At 42.3% G+C, this 24,584-nt stretch overlaps 2 protein-coding genes across 2 annotated transcripts in view; both read right to left on the reverse strand.

Moving 5' to 3' along the window:
• LOC148038961 (programmed cell death 2 C-terminal domain-containing protein) overlaps window positions 1-23,928 on the reverse strand; it is a 127,928-nt gene extending 104,000 nt beyond the window's left edge. Inside the window, exon 1 of the transcript XR_015690354.1 lies at window positions 23,827-23,928. The gene's annotated coding sequence lies outside the window, so the exon portion shown is untranslated. The remainder of the gene's footprint in view (window positions 1-23,826) is intronic.
• On the reverse strand, window positions 21,370-24,106 carry LOC148038962 (uncharacterized). The gene is made up of 2 exons (XM_087674825.1): window positions 23,852-24,106; window positions 21,370-22,789 (listed from the first exon to the last, which is right to left on the reverse strand). The coding sequence occupies exons 1-2, from the start codon at window positions 24,104-24,106 to the stop codon at window positions 21,755-21,757; spliced, it is 1,290 nt and encodes a 429-aa protein (XP_087530951.1). The 3' UTR covers window positions 21,370-21,754.
• Window positions 24,107-24,584: the final 478 nt, after the last annotated feature.

Raw genomic sequence — 24,584 nt, forward strand, 5'->3', positions numbered from 1 at the left:
TCACGAGCTTTCCCTGCTCTATCAGCATATTATTCACATAGAGTACCAAAATCAATAAAGAACCATCACGGGCTTTCTTCGTGTAAAGACACCGATCCCTAGCACTCCGGCTGTAGCCCTGTGACTGCATAAAGGCATCAACTTATGATACCACTCCCTAGGTGCCTGTTTCAAGCCATAAAAACTTTTCTTCAATTTGTACACTAGGTGCTGCCTGCCAGGTTCTGCAAAGCCCTTAGGCTGCTCCATATAAATCTCATCATGCAAGTCCCCATGTAAGAAAGCCTTCTTGGCATCCATCTGGTATAAATCCAAGTCAAGCTGAGCAACCAAAGCCAAGACTAAGCGCAAGGTGGTCATCTTAACCACAAGAGAAAAGACCTCGTCAAACTCCACATCATGCCCCTGCTTAAAACCCTTTGCTACCAATCTAGCCTTGTATGCCGGCTTGGGGTGTCCAGGGGTACTTTTTAGCTTATACACCCACTTGCATGGCAAAGCCTTCTTGCCCGTAGGCAAGGAAACCAAATCCCAAGTGTCATTTTTATGCAGGGATTCTATCTCAGACTGCATAGCCCTCTCCCAGGAGTGACTGTCACCCTTGCGCATAGACTCATCATAGGTGAAAGGCTCTCCTGCATCTGTAACCAAGATATAATGCATCGAGGGCTGAAATCTATCACGTGGACGTCTGTCTCTAGTAGACCGTCTCACAGTAGGCTCTGTTGTCTGCCCAGCTGCCTGTCCAACACCCTGACCATGAGCATCTGTTGCAGCTGTAGGCTGTCCAACTGGCTGTGCGGGAGCTCTCGGCTCCTCTTGAAATATGACCCTGTGGATCTCAACAACTTTCTCAGGCTGCCTATGCATTTTGTCTTCATGGAAGTCTACATCATGACTGCGGATAACTTTCCGCGCCTGCGGATCCCAGAGACGGTAACCCATCTCGCCTGCATCTCCATAACCAATGAAAATGCATTTGACACTCTTGGGATCTAGCTTACTTCTCTTGTCCTTGGGCACATGGCAAAATGCCTCACATCCAAAGACACGGAGATGTGCATAAGAGGGAGGTTTTCCAGTCCATACATTCTCTGCAACCTGAAAATCCAAACCACTAGAGGGTGATCTGTTTATGACATGCACAGTTGTACTAACTGCCTCAACCCAAAAGCTCTATGGTAGGCCTGCATGGCTAAGCATACTGCGTACACACTCCTGGATGGTTCTATTCATCCGCTCAGCCAAACCATTCTTGGGGGGGGGGGGGGGTTGTAGGGGGCGGTCAACTAATGCTTAATACCCCCCTCATCACATAACTGCTCAAAAGCACGTGAGACATACTCACCCCCATTATCTATCCTTAGGCATTTTAGCCTATAACCAGACTGGTTCTCAACCAATGCAAGCCATCTCTGAATCATAGTCAAGACATCGGATTTCAGCTTAATGGGATAAGCCCAAACTTTCTGTGAAAAATCATCTATGAACGTAACAAAATACTTTGCACCACCCATAGACTGACAAGGCATGGGCCCACAGGCATCCGAATGTACCAATGCCAAGGGCTCACTCATGCATTGCCTACCAGACTTCTTATGCGTAGACCTAGTTTGCCTGCCATAAAGACAATGCTCACATGAATCAAAACATGCATAATCAAGGGGCGGTAAGTATTGCAAACCAGAAAGCATTTTCATTCCCTTCAAAGACATATGGCCCAAACGGGCATGCCAAAGAGATACATGTGGGATAGAACCCATAGACAAAACATGATCAAGGGAAAAAGCTGATACAATTAAGGGGTAGAGACTGCCAGCCTTGGCACCTCTCGCAATCACAAGTTTGCCACGAGTGATCTTCCATGCAGAGTCTCCAAAACATACATGATATCCTGCGTCATCAAGCTATCCAGCTGACATGAGACTACATATCAAAGCAGGTACAGGACTTACATCTTGCATAACAAAACTGCTGCCAGAAGGAAACAGCAGCTTAACATCACCAATGCCCACAATATCAAGAGAGCTGTCATCACCCAAGCGCACAGAACCCGAAACAGTATGGTATGAATGAAACCACTCTCGGCAAGGTATCTCTGTCATCTGTGAAGCACTAGAAGAGGCTGCTAGGATATAATCATTATCATCAATATTCTCAGGCTGCATAACATTGATCTCTTCAATTTTAACGCTAGACTTTGTAGGTACTATGCTGCGATCAGAAGACTTATCCTGCACTTTGTCTTTCCCCTTATCTTTGCACCTTTCATTGCGCAATTCATAGCATTGTGACCTAATATGGCCCTTTTTCCCAAAATGGTGACAAGTAACATCTGCATTCCTGCCACGGGATTTGCTACGTGACTTTCCATGAGACTTGGACCGAGATTTCTGAGAATCCCGTCCACGGCCACTACCACTGCCATGCTTTCCATATCCATCATTTCTTTCTCTAACTATCATAGCATGAGATACACGAGAGGCATCCAAATTCTTACGGTTAACCTCTTCCTGCGGAAGAGCACTCTCAACATCAGATAATTTCAAGGTAGCAGTAGAGGCACATAATGTAGTGCGGAATACATCCCATGACTCATTAAGAGTACCAAGCAAGAAAAGAGGAGTGACATCCTCTGCAAAAGTGATATCCTGCGAAGTCAAGTTCTTGAGTATAGCATGGAACTGGCTCAAGTGAGCAGACATAGTGACATTCTCCTTCATGCGCAGATCCATAAGCTGCTTCAGCCAATGCATCTGACTCGCTGGACTTTTCTTGTCATAGAGATTCTTGATTTTATCCCACAAGAGCCATGCACTCTGTTCTTCCTCAAATACATTGTAATGAACCTGTTTTGTGAGAGATAATACAATAGTGGACTTGCATAACTCATCAAGCTCAAGCCATTCCCCATCTGGCATAGTTGCAGGCGGATGCCCGCTCAACCTCAATGGTTTGATTTGCGATTTCTGCACCAGCACTTGCCAAATCTGGCCCTTCCAATAAGAGTAATTCGTACCATCAAGCTTAGTGATGTTGAAAATAGCATGATTAGTGGACGAACTCGCCATAATGCAAGCTGAAAGATTGTAGACAGTTCAAAATTGCTTGCTATTTATTGCAGAAAATGACCAAAAAATCACCAAAATCAAGGAAAAATGGCGAAGAAAGTGGAACCAAAGCTGTTGTCCACTAAGTACTAGTGAAAGTATATCATTTCAGAGTGTTTTAGCATGAAAAATCCATGTCAGTCCATACATATATGCTTGCTATAATAAATTTCAGATTTCAGTAAAAGAGAGCTAACAGTGCCAAAATCGGATCCGAAGGCAATCAGATACTACCAAGACCAAAGCCAGCATCATGTGGGCATAGCATAAGCATATGATGGTCAATAAGCATGAATCCAACACCCAAGTATGTCATACAAACATCTACCAGTGAATAGGCACACCCCCAAGCAACGGGGCAAAGTGTTCTTGCCACTCCTAAAACTTGGCACAAGTAGGTGTCAGTTCACAAAGATACGGATCCAAAACTGAGACTTAGCTCATAAGCATACAGTGAACCAAGACATATGATGTATCATCCCAAAATGTAACAAGTCCCAAAGTCTCAAGTGTCTGTAACTGCTCAATAGCATGTAACGGCTCAATGCATAAAAGTACCACCTCTGCTCAATGTCTGATAAGCAGTCAAGAATGCTTCCACTGGCACAAAAGCCGTATGTACGAGCTCAAGAGCTCAAGCCAAGGCAAAACACAGTGCCAATGACATAAGTCCAAGACAATACATCAATAGTACATCTCGACAATGTAAGCGATAGAGCATTCGTATGTAGCATCCATAAGCATGTAAGACATCAAGTACATCCCAAGATACACTCTGGCAAGCCAATAAATAGCTCAAGTAAGCTCCGAGAATCCAAGGTCAAGCCAAGACCGAGCTCCAGTAGCAATAGGCTCCAAACAATGTAACTAGCATGTAGTAATGACATAGGCTAAGCATGTCAAGATCGGTCAGACATAAGCAACATACATGCCATAAGTACATCCAAGACAGAGCATCCAAATGCTTTGCAAAGCGAGCTCAAGCTCAACCAATGATCCCGAATCAAAACCAAGCTCTATGTCGAGCCCGAAGTGTCAATACATCACCATATATACCTAAAACATAGCCCGAAAAGCATAGGCATAAGTATACATGAGTAAAATGACTTTAGCCCAACTGTGTACATCAGTGATTTATTGTTCAAAACTGAGAATTTCAGCACCAAAATTAGCTCCAAATGGTTGTCAAACAATAGGCATACATTCCCCTAACATTCGGGCATTAAAGACAATGCCAAACAAGCTGTAGCATCAAATGTCAGTGTAACACTGTCATAAACTGCTTGTGGACTGTTACGACAGTCCCAAAACAGTGTTAAATCAGTCCAAATGCTATGCCAACATATCAACCATCAAAACCAAGCATCAAAGCATGTTCATATGCCCGAAATGGAGTCTTTCCAAGTGCCAATGGAGGGGGAGAGCTGTTGTTGTGACTGTCAATGCTGAAGACACATATGGGAGGACTACGTGATTCCGCCAACTGTAAATGCTAGTCCTGGGGCTGCAAAAAATGGTGGCCAAGCTTCGAAGGGGTCTGGTTAAAGCCAAAGAAGGCCTCAAACAAGCTCCAACAAAAGTCTTGTTCAAAGGCAAGGAAGATATGAAGCAAGGGAGCTTCAATGGTGGCTGCCCCAATCTTGTTTACAGCCTGTGAGACCTGAGAACTAAAGTAAACCTTGAAGAAAATGATCAAATACCTCTGATGTAATGCCCTAAAGGTGCCCAACAATGTCGGGAAGGTGCTCGAGAAGCCGGGGAGTGACGGGAGCTCAAAGAGTCGGATATGGCTGCCGGAAAGGAAACCCAATGCAAGTAGAGAGTCGATGGAATGCTGAGAATGCCACGTACCAAGCTCAAGAGTCAGAAAGCAAAGCTTTGATACCAATTGAAAGGGAGCGACGGATCGAAGGTTGGACTCGAGAGCTATGGCAAGAGAGCAAGAGCAAGAAAGTGAGAGACTAAAAATGGGAATTCCAACAGTCACAATGTGTAATCGGGCCTTCCTTTATTCAAACTCTCACTAAAAGAATAAAGAATAAAGTGACAGCAAGCGCCCGCCACCTGCAGTGTGCAGTGGCGGTGACTGTCAGTGTAGTAATACACGGGCGACTAGGTAGAGGCGCCTTTATCCCCAACACCTCAAAGGACCCTAGAACTCTATAGGGAGTCCCAAAGAAGTTACCACAATAGACCTCAGATAAGACATTACATGATGTCCCAAATAAGACTCCATAGTTGACTGAGAAGACCCCACAAAAGGTGCCATAGAAGACCCCATAGAAGAAGGTTAGCTCCAAGCCTCCCCTAGAATTATTTCTTGAAAAACACAAAGGAAGAAGGCAAAGGCTGGGACATCATTTCCTAAGACACCCATGAACACCCCAGCTAGGAATATTTAAGGAAACATTTATAAAAAGATCATTGTATTTCTACATTACCTTATGTTTGTAACAAATATCAATACAAGTCCAATGATTATTGGCTTATTGATTTGTTCTCTTATGTAAACGCCCCGAACAACGTAGTATGCTTAACAATTATGATATTTGCTTGTTTTCGAGATTTAATATAAAAGAGAATGAACACTTAAAGTTGAAAATGAAAATTACTCACAAAATTACAGCCATAAAAATGTAAAAGTAATGGAGACAAGATTGAGGATTGAAGATGGGCAACCCCCCCCGAAGGAATGTATTTCTGCTCAACCCAAGTCCCTTAGGGAAGAGCTCAGTTACAATCAACCTGAGAGTGAGAAGAAGTAATTCTCACTCTCACAAGATCATGCAAAGATGTACAAACACACATGCATTATCTATTATGCAATGATAAGAACTGATTTCTTTACAGTATGAGAGAAGAAAAAGGGAAATTCAGCATTTCTCCATCGTTGATCAGCAGTACAGGGATAGAGCTTGCTTCTTGTAGCTAAAATGGAAGAAAGAGCTCAAGAAGAAGGTGCTGCAATGAATTTACAGGCTTGCTGTCTTGTAAAACAACAGTGATAGAAGAGGGAATATGGAGGAATTTGATAATGGAGAAGTGGGGGATGATGATAGGGATGGATGGGGCCAGTTTCTGGCTATCTGTGGGTGCTGTACATGAGTTTACAGCAAAGAAAAATGATGTTGAATGAAGAAAAACGAGCTCTTATTTATAGGAGAGAGGAGAGCTAGTACAAAAGGGGAAAGTGGAGTAGCACAAGACAAGTGTCCAGCCACATGTCATGAGATGTGACAAGTGGTGGGACACTTGAAAACTTGTGTGACAAGTCTCTTCTCTATGGCCTTCCTTTTTGGGTTGAATACTGTCAAGAATAGAAACAACCAAATTTAGCAAGCACAGTCAGAGTACAGAACTTACTATTTTTAGAATGACATCCCTATTTTTTAGGACTAGCATTTTTAGGCTAATTCGAGGCTCCTAAAATTTAGGGACCTCCTAAAATTTAGGGATCTCCTAGAATTTAGGGACCCCCCCAATATGGGTATCATATGAAAGCTTTTTCCGTGTACATCGCAAAAATGGTATCCGAATCTTCATGTGACTTTCCTATGCAAAGAAATGTGCATTTCAAGCTTTCAGCCCACACATGCACATTATACAAGCATTTCATGATCATGCCATCTTGTTGATTGTAACTGTCTGTTCTGGTGGATCTAGACCACACTTCAAGGCATCAATCCTTTTTGTGTGCGAGTCTAACCCTGATATGCGTGAGTTCTAGTCACAGGCGCCCAATCGGGTCATATAGGTGGAAGTGTGAACTATCTTTTCTCTAACCCACCGCGTGGATCCACCATAACCTGTGACCACTCATCAGTGGCCAGCTCCAATGTACTTTTCTTTATATCTAATTAGTGCAAAGGAAATAAATTTAATAAATCATTATATAGACAAATTAATGAAAAAGGATACAAATTCTGTTTCTATAGAGTTGTGACATCTTATCTCATTTTAAATGGTTAATTTTAAGAATCATGTATCTATCATTTAGAATATGATGCTGATACATAACTGCATTTGTTACATTCCAAGTATTCTAATCTTTAGTGAAAAGCAAAAAAAAAAAGGAATTTTTTTTGACAAAAATGAAAAGTTCATGTGTTTAAAAATCTTACAATCCCCTCTTGGGGCAACTTATCACATGTATAAGGTTTTCTTCCCTTCTTCCAATGAATTTTCCATTAATCCTACATCGGGATCTCATATCCATGGTTGCAAATAGACTTTTGAGAGCTTTCACTACATTCCATTTTTATCCAAAGGTACCCAATCACCCTTAGACTTCTTTCATCTTTTGTACTAAAAAGCAAGGTGTCGTATTTGCCTTGAAATGTTGTACGACAAAGTAATGAGATCCTCTAAACATTTGCAGAGAAACAATTTACCCTTGTATACTTTCTCCATTGACTTCCAATCTGCTCAAAAGATTTTAACTAATGTACTTGATGAGATTTTCCTACACAACCACATTATTTTTGTTCTTTACAAACCTATAACCTTTAATGTAAAGCTATGGATAGTTGTATCATTAGGCTTATCCCAATTTGTCAATCCATTGAGATCAAGTGAAGGAAAAATTTTCAATCTTCTAAATTCATGTGTGTTTGTTGGAGTAATGTAAGTTACAAATAAAATATATAAACTGTTATCAATGAAAAATGATGAGGGACAATTAGGGTAGATAAAGATGGTCACATTTAGCATGTATGACATGACACTAAATGTACTTGTAACTTCAATTTGGTTGTCATTCCATGCTTGTTGATGGAAACACATTTGCACAACGTACTCAAATTTAGTCTACAAGGTTAGTGGAACAATACAAACTAGAATGAAAAAACAAACAAAAAGTTAATCTTACTTAGAAGGCAAATTTCATTACTTTACAGTGAGATGGTAAGTGTTGTTGCATGAAAGGCACTAAGTAAAGATCATTTGTAGTATATGCATGTTTAACATTTGCATATATTTTTTATCTAGAAACTTTAACCCTAGAATTCGTCCCTTCCCATAAAAGCTCACATTTTTTCTTTTTCGTGCAAAAACCTTTACAAAAAGGAAGCATTGTTATCCAATCATGGAGCTTGTAGGTTATTAGATATTGAATATCATCCTCTCTTTTATTGTAGCATGTACACATTTATATAGACTTTAAAGGCCACCTAGAAGAAGCCATGAAAGAAATCTAAGGCTCTAGCAAGGAATGACGTTGGAACAAAGTAGAGATAATAGGATTTAAAGTATTTTAGTTTTTTAATTTTGAGGCAACTACTTCACTTTTCAAAAAGTCACATCCAAGCACTAAAAGTAAGAAAAGAAGACAAATTTTGATATTATAAAAAACAAGTCCTCTTGAAAGAAGTTTGGAAGAGGGTACAAGGTCTACGCTGGTAATAAAGTATCTTAACTACTAATAATTAATCTTGAGCCAGACCCATACGCCACATTGTCAGCCCCTTCATGCAATTGAATGCATGGAGCCTTGCTCAGAAGATCCTGAGCGAGATAGACATGCAGGATGAGAACATGGCTGACCTCGATGGAGAAGAGAGTGAGGAGTTCGCAGATTGCTCGGCGGTTTCACACAAGCATAAGAGAAGTGATTCTGACAAAGACTCCATCAGTGTTGAACAAGTTGGCGGTGGAGAGGCTTGTGCGACGGTCTCCAACTCTGAGTTGCAGAGCTCACAAGAAGATTATAAGCTAAGATCGAAGCAAACCCGCAAATTGTTGATGACATCTTGGCCGCTTCCCTCCTCAGGAACATGGAAGATGGCAAAGAAGGCTCGGCAAGGAAGATCATGTTGGACTCAAATAAAGTCTGTAACAATGTACTCAAGTTCAACATGAGGGCAGTCCTAGCTTTTTTCATTGGCAAGCCGCCAAAAGCATTGGGGGTGGCCACCTGGTTTAATGAGATCCTCGATGGGTAAGTTGAACAATTTACTACGGTGGTAAGGGGTTTTATGAAATCTTATTCAGTTCCAAGGAGGCTGCCCAGAAAGTGCATAAACAGGGCATCTACTTCTCGGGGATTGATCTGGTCTACGTTACAGCTTGGCAACCAGTTGAAATGGGGTGGGATGCCATTCGCAAAGAATGCCCGGTATGGGTTGAAATCCCCGAGCTCCCTACCTACCTATGGAATCTGTTACCTGACATTGCCAAGGGTTTGGGCAAGCCCTTGTATGTGCCTCTACTTGCCAACCCCTTCCACAATAGGGTTTGTTTGTTGTGGCACACCTCGGAGGAAAAACCCAACTATGTCAATCTAGATATCCCTAGTGTGCGTAGTCTCATGTTGAAACTCATTTGGAGTAAGTTCGCGGGGTCTTGCTACAAGTGTGGTAACTAGGGGCATTTTTACAAGGAGTGCCATGACTACAAAGTTGAGGATGAGGAGCCCAAGGCATTGTGGGCTGAAGTTGCAAAAGCCAACCAACACTGCCCTGCAGGTGACACTCACACGAATAATAAACAAGAAGAAGGTTGGCAAACTGTCAGAGGTAGAAAGGGTAACCATCCGACAAAGAAAGCAAAAGGAAGCAAGGAAGAGGAATGCAACATTGGGGGGGACACCCTCAACTAGCAATACATCCGTAGCTTTTAATCCAAATCGGCCATACCCAAGGAGAGCAGAAGCAGAGTTAGTGCATTTGCTCATCTTAACAAGATCCCTTTGGACCACTTGGCCCCGCGAGTACCCAGGCCTAGAAGCAAAAATACAAGTGGCGCTTGGCAAAGGGTTTGGCAACAACCATAGTTCAGAAATGGCACGCAAAACTAGTTTGTTGCTAAGTGTAGCACCGACTGGCAGGAGAAGGAAGGTAACACAAGCAAATGGAGGCAGCGTCTCAAGCCTCCGGTTGGGCAAGTTGGCGAGGGTGATCATAAATCTTTGCATGACCAATAAATCTATGATGGCAGAACCTATGAAACATCTCAAACTGGCCACTTTTATTGTAAAAGGGCTCAATGGAGGAGCCAAGAAGCATCTGTTCTGGAGTTGGGTTTTTAAACTTAACTTAGATATTATATTTGTGCAGGAACACAAACTGCACTGAATGGGAGGAATGTAGTTCATATATAAAGACTATGCATGTTTTGTAAGTGGAGCCAAGGGTTCCTATGCGGGATTTATAACTATCATTAAGAGTAAATGGAATCCTGCTTGCCTATTCTGCTCAGATGACGATGGCATGCTAGTCACCAAGATTGATTGGGAGGTGATTGCATCAGATTTATCATCATCTATGGCTCCATAGACTATAGGATTAGGAAGAATCAATGGGGGCAATTAAGTGAGCTGATATGAGACTTCTGCCTAGTTGGTGGCTACTTTAACATGGGGACCAAGTAGGAGGACGCTTCCACTCCCTCATCTCTACTAGCAGGTAAGGAGGCTACCCTATGGGATGAAGCCATAACATGCCATGACTTAGTCGACCTTGTTGACTACTTGCAGTTGCCCAACCCTGCCTTTACCTTCAACTCCTTGGCCCACAAAGCATATTGGTCCCGTCTTGATCGCTGGTATTGCAATGCTCATGGGGAGTGGTTACCTGCAATGGTCTCACTGGAGGTCGACTCTAGCTCCTTTCTTTTTGACCATTTTCCTGTCATCATTGAACTCCACTCAATCCCTTTCATCAAAGTGGACAGGGTACATAAGAACCTAATAGCTAATGCCATATGTTTCAAGCAGACGGTCTTCAAGTACATGATGTTGGGCATTGCCACCAAGCTTGAAGAAGATGTAAATAGCCAGCAACAAGACTCGTGAGGTGATTTCACCGACACTTTGCAACATTTGATTTCCTTACAAGGCTCTCTACTATGTGCCAAGGAAAGGGAAGAGGAAGAATGGGCATGCTCCACCATGTCTTGCATGGCACGGATTGCAAGCTCCAGAAAGCTTCGAGATGATGAGATTGAGCAGCTAATTAAAGCTCAAGCAATTCAAGTTGCAACACTGAACATGGAGGTTGAAAAGCTCAATCTAACTTTTTCTAAACGGCTCATTCTAGATCATAACTGCATCTCCTCACAATTCATCAAAAGCCTAAAGAATAGAAGAAACAAAGATAGTCTACTTGCCCTGCAAGAAGACAACCAATGGATAACTAACCCCTCTGTCATTGCATGCAGATGTAGGGACTTCTACACTAATCTGTATGATGGTTTGCAACAGGCAGGGGCTGATTGGGCAATCGATAAGACCATTGAAGCCGTCCCTCAAGTCATCATTGAGGCTGACAACAAGGCAATCTCACAACCCTTTTCCCAAGAGGAGCTGGAAGCGGCTCTTAAAGGCTTGGGAGTCAACAAATCCCTAGGTGCAGATGGGGATCGCATGTGAATTCTTGAAGTACAATTGGGATTGCATGGGTCACCGCATCAGCATCCTCATCAACAATTATTGGACAAAAGGCCAGTTCCCAGAGTCCTGGCTGGACAGCATTATCACGCTTGTACCCAAGGAAAAAGCCCCAACCAAGCTCAGTCATTGGAGGCCCATATCACTGCTTAACTCAGTGTACAAGCTATTTGCAAAGGCCCTAGCCAACAGATTGATACCTCTCTTCAGCAAACACATCCATGCTTGCCAATATGGATTCATAAAGGGTAGGAACATCATGGACAACGTTCTTAATGCCATGATGGCCATTGATTGGGCCAGGGCAACCAATCAAGAGGTTGTATTGTTGCAATTGGACATTGAGAAGGCATTTGACAAAGTATCATGGAGATTCATTGAGAAGGTGCTCAAAAAGATGGGGTTCAACCAGAAGATTGCAGAAATCCCTAAGCTTTTGGCAGGGAGGGGCCACACCTCTCTCTCCCTTAATTGTATGCTCTTACCTCCCTTCTCGATTTCTAGGTGAGTCAGGCAGGGATGTCCTCTTAGTCCACTACTCTTTGTGGCGGCCACACATCTGTTTTTCTGCATGCTGCAACACATGGCAAATAAAAATGAGATGCACAGCATTAGGCATAGAAACAAGCAACATCTAGGCCAGGGCTTCACAAATGACTTGCTCATGTCCCTCAAAGCTAGCAAAGAGAACATGATAAAGGCCCAGGAGCTTCTGAATCTTTACAGTCTAGTAGCCGGTTTTAGTATCAACTACAAGAAATCAAAACTGATAAGCATTTCAGAGGATGATCTCACGAATCTTTAATGGAAAGGGGATTTAGTTAAAAGAGGGAATATCTTCTGGTACTTGGGCTTTCCCCTAGGAGTTGACATCTCAAAGTCAACCAAGACTAAATGGGTATTGAATAGGATACAGGACAGGGTCAGTAGTTGGGCAAGAACAAATTGGCCACTACATACAAAGCTCAAGATCCTCTTAGTCTTCATATTCCCTATGCTGTGCTTTTACTTGCCCTTGATCAATTGGTCAAAAAATGCCCAAAAGCCAACGAAGCAAGGTATGCCTCTCCCATTCCTGCAAAAGTCTTGCGGAGCTCGCTAAGTGGAGGTTGTCTGAAATTACCCAACCCTCAAGTCGAGGTGGACACACTAAGAGCCAAGCTGCTACTGAAATGTTGGTCAGAGGAATGTCTGTGGGTCTGCATGTTACTAGACCTATTGGCTTTAAACAACAGTAAATTGTGCACAAATTGGGGCCTTGGAGGAGCTGATTTGGTGCTCTCTCATGTAATTGAGAAAGTCAAAGCCCCTGGCATTTCCCATCAACTCAAAGACTCAGGCACCAGGATCCTAAGTAGGACATTCAGCAATGAAGATTCAACAGACGTCTACATAGGGGAAAACTTAATGTGGTCCAAGAGATTTAACACGCCTTTGGCCACAGTCTTGGGCCGAAGAGGCATCACACTGGCTAAGAAGGAGCTCTCCAAGTTTGGGCAATGGATTCACCCAGAAAACTCAATCATCAACTTTGATTGGGTTAGAGACAATCTAGGTTTGCCCCAATCCTACCGTATCAGTTGGGAATGGGTAGCTGCACGTTGTCAGGGTCTCATCGCATCTACTGACAAGTATGCGCTTCCCACGAGTTTACTCTTGGGGGACAAAGAATTACCATCAATGCTCAAGACAAAAGCCATTCGAGCTACTTTGCTGCCTAAGCCTATAGGTACTCTCAAGGTCAAAGCACTCTGGGAGCTTGATGTAAGCCCATCGAGGCTAAGGTTTTGCCTTGAAGGCAACTGGGTATTAAAGTTTCCTTTGAGAGATAGGGTCTTCATATGGAGGGTGATGGTCGGAGCCCTATTCTATGGCTCCAAACTCAAGAACAGGGGGATGTCTAATGGACTTTGCCATTATGGGCAGGAGGAAACCATCAATCACCTTTTTTGGCATAGTTGTCAAGCCAAGGTTATTTGGGATCAAGCCTCAGCAAAGTTTGCCCAAAACTGCAATGACAATGAGCTCAAATTTTCATGGGTCTTTGGTGATTTTAGGTTCACGGATCTCCACAAATGCCCTGCGGCTCATTCAATCAAAATTTGTGTATTGGGAAAGCCTTTGGCTTAGTAGGAATAGACGTGTGTTCTCAGGATCTTGTAATTCAATAATATGGAGGGACTTTGTATTTAGGGCTTTAGGTAAATGGGAGCTCTATGGTAAATTGGGTAAGTTGAAAAGTGAGGAAGTGGCCAAGATTTTAGCTTTCACTAAGCCCTGAGCCTCCGTAACTTCAATGGAAATTTTTTGATTTAATACATATCTTTTCGCGTCTAAAAGAAATTTGGAAGAATTTGTAGAAAGTCAAATTGTGTGCTTAACCCCACACATTAGTGTCCCATTGGCCATTGGCATATTCACTAATCTCATCATTAGTGAACACTAATTAAAATGTAAGCTTTCCCTCAAAATTGATTGTAATGCTCGTCTTACCTCTACCTAAAGGATTCCCAATTCTTTCGTTCTTGCAATTCACTATCCAACCATTAAAGTGTTGAATAATGGTTGAATGCATCTAGACATAAGTACTCACTTTAGGTGATTTGAGGTACAACACCCACCATATAACTATTCCACCATGAAGTCTTTTTTGCTCATAAAGAATACTAAATCCCTCTATTTTTCATGCCGAGGCAAAGGTATTGTCCATCTCCTTCACCCAAATGTAAGAGAAGCTTCTCATCTCACTTGGAATTGAACTTTGGAATAGGCAATGACTTTGTCGTTGTTGTTTGTTCCTTCTCAACGAAAGAGAAGCGAAGATCCACTGTACAAGCATAAATAGACATAAAAGACACATAGAATGTCAAGATTGTGGGAGAGAAGGAAGGAGTCTCACTTGTAGCTTTCTTGCTTGCACAATGGGGGAATACACACAAAGGTGGAGGGTGAAAACAGTTTTCCTCTTCTTAGTTGTGTAAGCCAAAAGAAGTCTCATACAAAGAAATAGAAGAACCCTATATATGGGTCTCAAACCAAAGACAACTAACTAAGGTGGCATACTAACTGAGCCACGAACTAGAGTAGATAAGGATAGCTGTCATCTAGCTATTATTCATGGGCGGTGTACCAACCGCATCTGCAACTAACAAGTCGGTGACATAAATGCACAACGGTCACCCTGGCATATCACGAGTGGAGCTCGATATCTCAACACTCCCCCTCGAGCTCAATCCCAATTCCTGCACACCAAGCAGGTCTCTGAACTTGCGCAGCTTCTCTATGCCAATGCCTTCGTAAATATGTCAGCTACCTGATCCTCTGTGCTGACATAAACTAGATCAATAAGACCTAGTAAAACCCTCTCCCGCACATAGTGATAATGCACCTCAATGTGCTTTGTTCTAGCATGATAGACTGGGTTATTTGCCAAGTGCATACTGCTCATGTTGTCACAATAAATGACAACTGGCCCATCTGTAGGCTGATGCATATCATAAAGTAGCTTATGCAACCAAGCTACCTCACATGCAGCCATTACTGCACCCCTGTACTCGGTCTCTATGCTCGACAAGGTAACTATAGGCTGTTTCTTGCTGCTCCAAGTGACTGCAGCACTCCTAAAAGAGAACACATATCCACTGGTAGATCGTCTATCAGAAATACTACCAGCCCAATCAGCATCAGTGTATCCATGCAGCTGTATCTGAACCCCAACCTAATAAAATAGTCCATACTGCAATGTGGACTTCACATACCTGAGTATGCGTCTAGCTGCATCCAAATGCGATTTCCTTGGAGCCTGCATAAACTGACTTACCAATCCAACAACATAGCTCAAATCTGACCTGGTAATAGTCATATAAATCAAACTTCCTACTATGCGTTTGTACATAGTAGGGTCTTCCAGAAGCTCACCTGCATATGCGCTCAGCTTCACATTCTGCTCCAAAGGAACTGAAATATGCTTACAGTCTGTCATCCCATATTTGGACAGCATGTCCAATCCATACTGCCTCTGCAAGAGCTGTATCCCACTTGGTGATCTAATCACCTCAATGCCCAAGAAATAACGCAGCTCTCCCAAATCCTTCATCTCAAACTTTTGCTTCAATAGCATTTTCACATGAAGGATATCTTCATCACTGTCACCTGTCATAATCAAATCATCAACATAAATGATAAATAGCATAATACATTTCTCTGTTTTTCTCACATAAAGTGAGAAATCTGCCTTGGAAATCTGAAAGCCAATAGTGACAAGATACTGTCCTATCTTGTCAGACCATGCTCTAGGTGCTTGCTTCAAGCCATACAAGGCTTTCTTCAACCTGCAAACAAACTCAGGATGAACAGCATGCACATAACCTGGTGGCTGCTCCATATAGACCTCTTCTTGCAAATCACCATGCAAGAAGGCATTCTTTACATCCATCTGATGTAAAGACCATCCCTTTGATGCAACCATAGCAATGACTGCTCTTACGGTTGCCATCCTTGCAACCGGACTAAATGTTTCTTCATAGTCAATGCCATATGTTTGTGCATACCCCTTGACTACTAATCTTACCTTGTATCTGTTCACAGAACCATCTGCATTGTGCTTCACCTTATAAACCCACTTACAGTGAATTGCATTTTTACCTTTAGGCAAAGATACCAACTCCCATGTAGCATTTGCTTCCAAGGCATCCATGGCTTTCTCCCATTTTTCTTTTCCCATGGCTTGCTCAAAAGAAGTGGGTTCTGGTTCCTGTATCACTTTGACCATATATGCATAGTGAATGGCTGTAAATCCATCATATTTCAGCATATCCACAGGATACCTAGCTCTCATAGACCTGCGCAAAATAGGTTCACTCTAGGTGCCCTCAAAACATCCCTGGTCTTCCTTACTCCAAGTGTAACAATAGAAGGAATACCCAACTCATCATCAATGCTCTGTTCTGAGCCACTGGATTCACCATCCACATAAGAGTGACCTGCATTCACATCAAACATGGGCTGATCAACCTTCTATTTTCCTTTTCGTGATACCTGCATACCACTATCTGCATTGCTTTGAGAAGATTCTCCTGATCTCAATCTGTCTGTCCATGGCGAAGAATGTGAACCACTGCTAGAGGACGCTCCAGGTCCACTAATATTTTGTGACTGCTGCTGTGAATTCTGTGCAGCATTACCATTTTGTGCATCTACATCATCAATCACATTTATTGGTTTATACCAACTACTCATCTCATCAAAAACATCTTTGCTCACTGTAAACTTACGAGTAGAAGGGTTATAGCATCTATACCCTTTTTCCTGCAGAGAATAACCAATAAAGATGCACTTCTCAGCTTTTGGATCCAACTTGGATCTCAACTCATCTAGCGCATGTATATAAGCAATGCAACCAAAAATTTTCAAATGAGAAATATCTGGTTTCCTACCAGTATACCTCTCCTCTGGAGACATCCCATGTATTGCTGCAGTAGGAGTCCTGTTCATTATATAGACTGCTGTAGCAATTGCTTCAGCCGAGTAAAAATCTGGCAAATCTTTTTCGTTGAGCATGGCACGAGATACCTCTCCAATATGCCTGTTTTTCCTTTCTGCAATTCCATTTTGTTGTGGGGTATGACTGCATGAATATTGCTGCTTTATGGCATGCTCCTGCAGGAACCTTGCAAACTCATTTGAGAGGTACTCTCCCCCTCCATCTGACCTTAGGCATTTTATTTGCAAGCATGTTTCTTTTTCAAGCATAGCTTTAAGAGTTTTGAAATGCCCAAACACTTCACTTTTTTTTTTCATAAAATACACCCAAACTTTTCTGTTATAGTCATAAATAAAAGTGACAAAATAATGACAGCCTCCAAGAGATGCAGCTTTAGTAGTCCACACATCAGAGTGGATTAATTCCAATGGCTTCTTACTCTCTTGAACATGTCTAGGAAATGGTTTCCTTGTCTGTTTTCCAAACTGACAGGCTTCACATACCTTATGCATTTCTGCAACCTTGAATTTAGGCAATCCTGCAACAATATTTTGAGCCTGCATTGATTTAAGTCGCTGTACATTAACATGACCAATGCGTTTATGCCAGATATCAATATCTGCAACTACACCGGTCCCATGTGCAAACATTGCTGCACTCAATTCAAGCATGTCTGCATCCAATGTAAACATTCTGCCCTTCTTCTTTCCTTTTGCTATCAAGCGACCTTTATTTTTCATATCCTCAACAAAGCATCCATGAGGATTAAATCTGACCTGCAAGCCCTGCTCAACCATTTGACCAACAGAAACCAGATTCTTGGTGATATTCGGGACATGAAATACATCGGACAAGTATTTCTTTTTCCCATCCTGCATAGACAAAGGAATTTTTCCAATCTGCACAATAGGATGTGCAGTATCATCACCAGTCTCCACAAATCCTAGTTTTTCCATTTTCCTTGCATCCTCCATCCATTCTGCATGACCTGTCATGTGGTTTGATGCACCTGAGTCAACATACCACACATCGTTGCTTTCTTCTGCATTGTCACAGAATTGTTCATGTGCTGCACCATAAACAAATGCTCATTTCTGTCATCACCCTGTCTACTAGAAGATACATAATTCCCTTGTTGCAATTTTCCATTCATGATGTCATTCTGCTTTTTATAGTAGTCTTTAGCCATATGACCCATTTTACCACAGTAGTAGCATTCAACATTGTTGTTTGCATTTTGGCCTCTTTGCCATCCACCACGACCTCTTTGGCTCCCTCTGCCTCTAAAGTTACCACGTCCTCCATAGGACTGGTTTTCTTGAGTTTGCTGCATATTCTGATTTCTACCACAGCCTCCAGATCCGCCTCCTCTACCTCTGCCTCTACCTCTTCCAGCATTTGAGTAGAAGACAGCTTCTTTTGAAGTTCCTCCTGAAGAATATGCACCACCATTTCTTTACTCCTCAGAAATTAGAAGAGCAATCAACTCCTCAAAATCAGGAAATCTTTCACGGACAGAAATGGATGTTCGGAACTGTGTATAATCCTTTCCTAGACCATTCAAGGTCACAGAAACTAAATCATCTTCCACTGGCAACCCAATGGAAACAAGTGCATCTGCAATCTTCTTCACCTTCATGTAGTAGTCATTGATGCTTATACTTTCTCTTTGCACATTATGCAACTCTTGCTTGAGCTGCATTTTCCTGGCTTGCGTATTTGTGCTATACATTTTTGACAAAGTATCCCATGCCTCCTTTGGCGTACTTGCATCTTGAATATGCACAATCATAGAGTCTGAAATACTGATGGACAGCCAGTACATAACTTTCCTGGCTCTCTCATGCCATGCTTTGAATGCCTGCATTTGCTGTTGATTGGGAACATCAGGAAGAACTGGTTCTTCTTCATTTCCTGCAACAAATTCCCAATATCCTTTTCCCATTAAGGAAATTCGTCATTCTAAACTTCCATGCTTGGAAGTTGTTGTCAAGCTTTTCAATTACAATCTGTGAAAGAGAATCAAACGCCATTACAGAATACTGCAAAAAATTCTGTCACTGCAGAGAACACAGCTTCAGCCTCACAAGGACAAATCTGCAAAACTGACGAAAGTGGTATTTAACCACACAGTCACTTCCTAGTGACGATTTTGCATCAACAGACAACAAGGATGATTCTGTAACTCCCAATGTCTCTGCGCATAGGCATACGATGCAATTTCTACAGTAACTTTTCACCGACCTGTAGAACAGTGGCTGCACAGCATAAAACTGGGCCTTTTCCTGAGTGCGTGCAGAAAACTTCCGCCTCCAAAATAAGCCCCGAAATGGCCTCAAATCAAAAAAATAGGGTCACCAAGGGCTAAAGCCCTTTCCCGCAGCATATACTGCCCTCTTGCTTCACCGCGAAGAGCGTCTCAACCTGAGACAATGCACTTTTGCAATTTCCGGCTGTGCTACCTGCAGAGATCTGCTCCCAAAACAGAAAATGAAAGCAACACTGCTCTTACCAGAACACCGCAAGCTTGGCTTGCTTTCTTGAGCTCCTTACCACGAACAAGGCTCTGATACCATGTCAAGATTGTGGGAGAGAAGGAAGGAGTCTCACTTGTAGCTTTCTTGCTTGCACAATGGGGGAATACATACAAAGGTGGAGGGTGAAAACAGTTTTCCTTTTCTTAGTTGTGTAAGCCAAAAGAAGTCTCATACAAAGAAATAGAAGAACCCTATATATGGGTCTTAAACCAAAGACAACTAACTAAGGTGACATACTAACTGAGCCACAAACTAGAATAAATAAGGATAGCTGTCATCTAGCTATTATTCATGGACGGTGTACCAACCGCATCTGCAACTGACAAGTCGGTGACATAAATGCACAACGGTCACCCTGGCATATCACGAGTGGAGCTCGATATCTCAACATAGAAATGGTCAAGATAGTCCGAGGCACCTCATGGAGAAAGATTGAAATGGAAATACTCAAACAGTGCTAGCCTATCGTCACTAGCACACACTGACCACTGATCATTCCAACCTTCACTCCATTTATGGCCCATGTTGAAGACCTCCCCTTGGGCTAGGAGACCATCAAATGGGAAGAAGAAATTTGGCTTTGGAGAGTAGTGAGCCCTTGGCAAAGTGATACCGCCTCCAAGATTGTCACCTCCACTTGCATCACAAGGCCTATGTACAAAGTGTCTCCATACAAAGCATCCATGGTTGGAAAAAGGAAATCCCTACAACCCACTATAGAGAAGTGAAAATTTTGAAATCCTCCTATCCAATCACTCCTCGCCTATTTCTATTGAGTGTTGATTTTGACATTCCTTTGAGGTACAAACTCCTATTTGCACAACTCATAAGAAAATAGGAGAACCCAAAGAGAAGATAGAGATCCTCAAGTATTTATTACAATGGTTAATAGAGATTTGCAGTATTGGCTTTAGTCCAAGCATGAACCGACATTCTTCACTTCGAATTCACAAAGCTGCCTCGTTGTCCAATTCAAGACAATGCATCTATAATGCACACATCATTGATCAATGTTCTACCATCAATCACTAGCAAGATTTCTCTTTGCTACATCTTGCAATAGACACAAGCAAGGCAAGAAGAAGATTGTGATTGCTGATTATCATGATGCTCCAAATCCATTAACACTCATTTCATTGTTTGGCATTATGCTACCTAACACTTCACTTTACTGAACAGCCTAGGATGTACAAGAAACATAGTTGCAACCACATTGTATGCTTCAAAGCCCAACTCAAAGAGACCTATGTACCCATCACTAAGAGTTACATAGGACAGAGCCACAAACAAATGCAACTAGTGCCACCTGCGGCCTACCACCCACATCCATGTACAAGGTAGCACCCTCAATACAAATCATACTGGCACATCACCAAGCACTAAGATCTCGTGCTTAAGCCTATCTGTAGGCAAATGTATCATATCCCTAACTTTGGTTATCCTAGATGTGCTATAGCTAAATGTTTCATTTTTCTTTTCAGCTATATGTTATTTATTCTACTTGAATTATGTTATATTAAACGAATCATTAAGTCACTTAAGCTATGCTAAATGGATCATTGATTGCTCTTCTACAAGGAGAACCCTTCATACCATGTGCAACCCTCACTAGAAGCCTATAGCGACCTAGGGATGATCTCCAAGCTTCCACTGGGCTTGGTCATTTATACAACCCTAATCTACTTGCAGCAATAGCATTAGCTAAACAGTAGACACTTTCTTGAGCCATCCAGGCCATTCTTGTGCTGTTTTTGTGGGATATATTTTGCACTTTTATAGCCAGACAGAGCTACTAAAAGGAAACATTCAGATTCTAATCTCTAACCCACAATATTTCACCCTAGAAATCAGGCTTGGCAATCAAATATTTTACTTTTAATTGTACTCGGGACCATATTCCATTCACATCCATCAATAATCAAAGCCCTCTTGTGCGTTCACCCTTGCTATATGCTACTGGTCCAGACAACATAGTACATTCTGACAATACACCCATTGGTATAGCCACCAATATTCACAGCATTCTTGTGTGCCTACTGTTTCTGTATGTTAACTGGTGCAAAAACGCTATAATGAGACAATACACTGCAGAGATCGCCCTTACAATGGGGTCCAGAGCCACATTCTGTCCCCAGTCTCTCAGTATTTCACAAGTATATTGGTGATCAATTGCTTTAAACATACCTATTTGGGATTCATACATGTTCCAGGAAGGGACCAACTTTTAAACTTTGATAACTCACTACTTGCTCAGTGGAGCAGGTCCAAAAATTGGAGTCAGATAAATAGCAGCAGCCCCTCCAGCAAACCCCAAGGCATTTTTTAATAGTGGAGCAAGTTCTGATGTCCTTCCAATGACAGGAAGTATTCCAAATGACACAAAAAGGAAAAGCCAGAGAGGAGAAAGAAGTAATACCCACTGCCATGAGGCCTCAACTCTGCCTGAAGGTGGCAAACGAGCAGCAAAACCAAACACACAACCACCTACAATGGAGGTTGCAAGTGTGAGATAATAAAGATCATTGGTCAAGCCCGGTACATTCTTGCATCCACCAGACTTTCTCAGACATTCTTCAATGGACTGCACAGTAGAAATCAATGCAATTGCCTCTCCTTCTTGCTGCACAAAAAACTGGTTCCCATATCTTGATTGCAACTCCAGGAAAAACTGCCTAGGAAGTTTCATCATCACCGATGGGCCTGCATTAAAATTTAAAATATTTGGAGAGGAAATGTCTTCTATGACAATAACTGTTTTATCATCTGGCTTCCACAAATCCTTTAATGTTTTGCCAATATCAGATGGAGAACTGACAGACTTTGTAACCACACGGAGTCTAAATCCTGTTTCATCTTCCAAAGACTGTATATCCTTGAGCAAAGTGTCTGTCCGTGCTGAACCTAGTACTTCAGCAAAATCCAGAAAGGACGTGGCATTCTCTTTTGTAGATACACCTCTAATGTAAGGCCTCTTGTCTACAACCACAGTATCAAACCCAGACTGGCCAGCCAGAGATGGTTCTACGTGACACAAGAACCCTACAAAACAGTATAGGATGAGAAACTGGGAAAGATAGGCAGTGACGCCAACTGACCGTGCAGAGAAACCTTTGGAGAAGCTATGCCGTACAGAATGTACATAAGCTGTGCAAGCATTCCACAAATTGGTTGCCAGCATGACCTCTGACAACCTGTGTAACTGCAACTTATCCCGGACAGCACAAAACCACCACAATGGGATGACCTTTGACCTTGAATATAAGTCATCACTGTAAATCTGCAAGAATCGAGGCATGAGAACCATGAGCTAATATTCACTCTTAAGTTCATGAAATGTGTAAGTAAAAGATATTTTGAATGTCACCACCAAGTCCCTCACTTGTAGGATGACACTCTAAGAAAAATGTGGATAATTTCTGCCTGCCTGCATGCCTATTGGCAACATATGGATCATGCCTTATGGCTGATAATGTCTATTAAAACCTCTCTTGGATGTTTGAAAGAATAGGAGCTTCAACGACTGCATGAAGCCACTGCCATGGTTAGCAAAGGTCCAAATTCAGGTTACAACAGAAGACTGAATACCTCATCCCTGCACATTTTCAGCAGCTAAGCTTTTGCATTGGACAGACTGTATTTGACTAGAAAGTGTCGTTGCTGTAGCCTTATAGAATTACAGCTTATTAGCATCTGATCACTAGCTTTGTCAGAGAAGACAAACACAGACACAGAGACGCTTTACGCAAAAAGCCACTATAATTGCCACATTGGAATTATGACAAAGTCTGCAAGGCACGGCAGTCCCCTTGCCCCCAACCACACCTAGCTAGGTATGTAGTGCCTCCCTGGCAGAAGCTCATGATGTTGTACACTATAGGGAAAGACAAAGGGTAACATCTCCTTTCCTCACATTGAAAACTGTTTAAAACTTCTTGTGAGAAAGGTCTTTCAATCCCACAAGATTCTACCATCTATTGTGTGAGAAGTTTACGTCTCTTCTCCTCTTTTCTCTCACAAAGCTAGCAATCAGCTGCTAATCAAGCTGTTATTCTTTTTCCCCTCTTTCCTCTTCCAATCAATTGCTTGTATTCTATAAAGCTATGCCAATAAGACTTCCAATGCATCCCATCTTTGCCAATAAGACTTACAATGAAGTCCGATCTATCCAAGGCAAGCTTTTAGGCTATGAAAAAACAGTAAGGCAGAGATATTCATTGCTCGCAGGAGCGTGCTTCATGAAGGGACAAGTGTGTCAATCAGACTTATCCATAAGGAGAAGGGGCTAAAGGGATGTTTCAGTTTGAGAAGACTGACCAGTACATAGTAAAGGAGAACGAACCCGGCAAGCCCTCTTCTGCAGACGCACTACTGGCATGCCGACGCCATTCCACAGCCTTTTGGGAGCCTTGTTCCCTGCGATGAGGTATGAGCGCTGCTGCTTCTGTTCCATAAGCCCCTTGCATGCTGCTGCAAGTGAACGCTGGTGGGCGCAAGAATGGAGCGCGTATGTGAGAGGAGAGCAGAAGCGAGACAAAGGAGGCACGCACAGTGCCCGCGAAGAAAGAGTAAACGAACAATCCGCCATGGCAAACATCACCTTTAGCCTCTAGGCTTAATTTTTGCCCTTCACTGAACTAGTTGCAGCCTATCATGGAATCCATCCATGTATGGAGAGATTATTTACTTCTATATATTCTCTCATTAAACGTGATAAAAAGGCCTCCAATGGAGAATCCATCCATCTAATTCCATTATCTATATCTATCTATATCTATATTAATTTATTATTTGAGCTACAGGTGTCACAAACCAAGGCAAATTTGAATTTGTAAGAGTGATGGGTAGTGAAAACCAAGGCAATCATGAGCAAATAATTACTTGGCCTCCTTGGAAGTTGGTGGACACTTTGCTCCTCTCTCTCTCTCTCTCTCTCTCTCTCTCTCTCTCTCTGGGCCACGAGAATTTCGAGAGCTCTCTCCCAACAAGGAGGGTCACCGCACCCAGCGACTCAAGGGCGCGATTGAATTGGATAGCGACTCTCTCTCTCTCTCTCTCTCTCTCTCTCTCTCTCT

The sequence above is a fragment of the Lygodium microphyllum genome, chromosome 3, assembly GCF_053477565.2.
Source record: "Lygodium microphyllum isolate KBCC chromosome 3, Lygodium_microphyllum_v1.1.10, whole genome shotgun sequence".
Lineage (NCBI taxonomy): Eukaryota > Viridiplantae > Streptophyta > Polypodiopsida > Schizaeales > Lygodiaceae > Lygodium > Lygodium microphyllum.

Bases quoted from the DNA above. Each gene is read 5' to 3' on its own strand.
- LOC148038962 (XM_087674825.1), bottom strand. From the start codon at position 24,106: ATGTTTGCCATGGCGGATTGTTCGTTTACTCTTTCTTCGCGGGCACTG. The intron at 22,790-23,851 runs GTTCGTTCTCCT...CGATTCTTGCAG, and splicing joins TGCAGAAGAGGGCTTGCCGG to ATTTACAGTGATGACTTATA.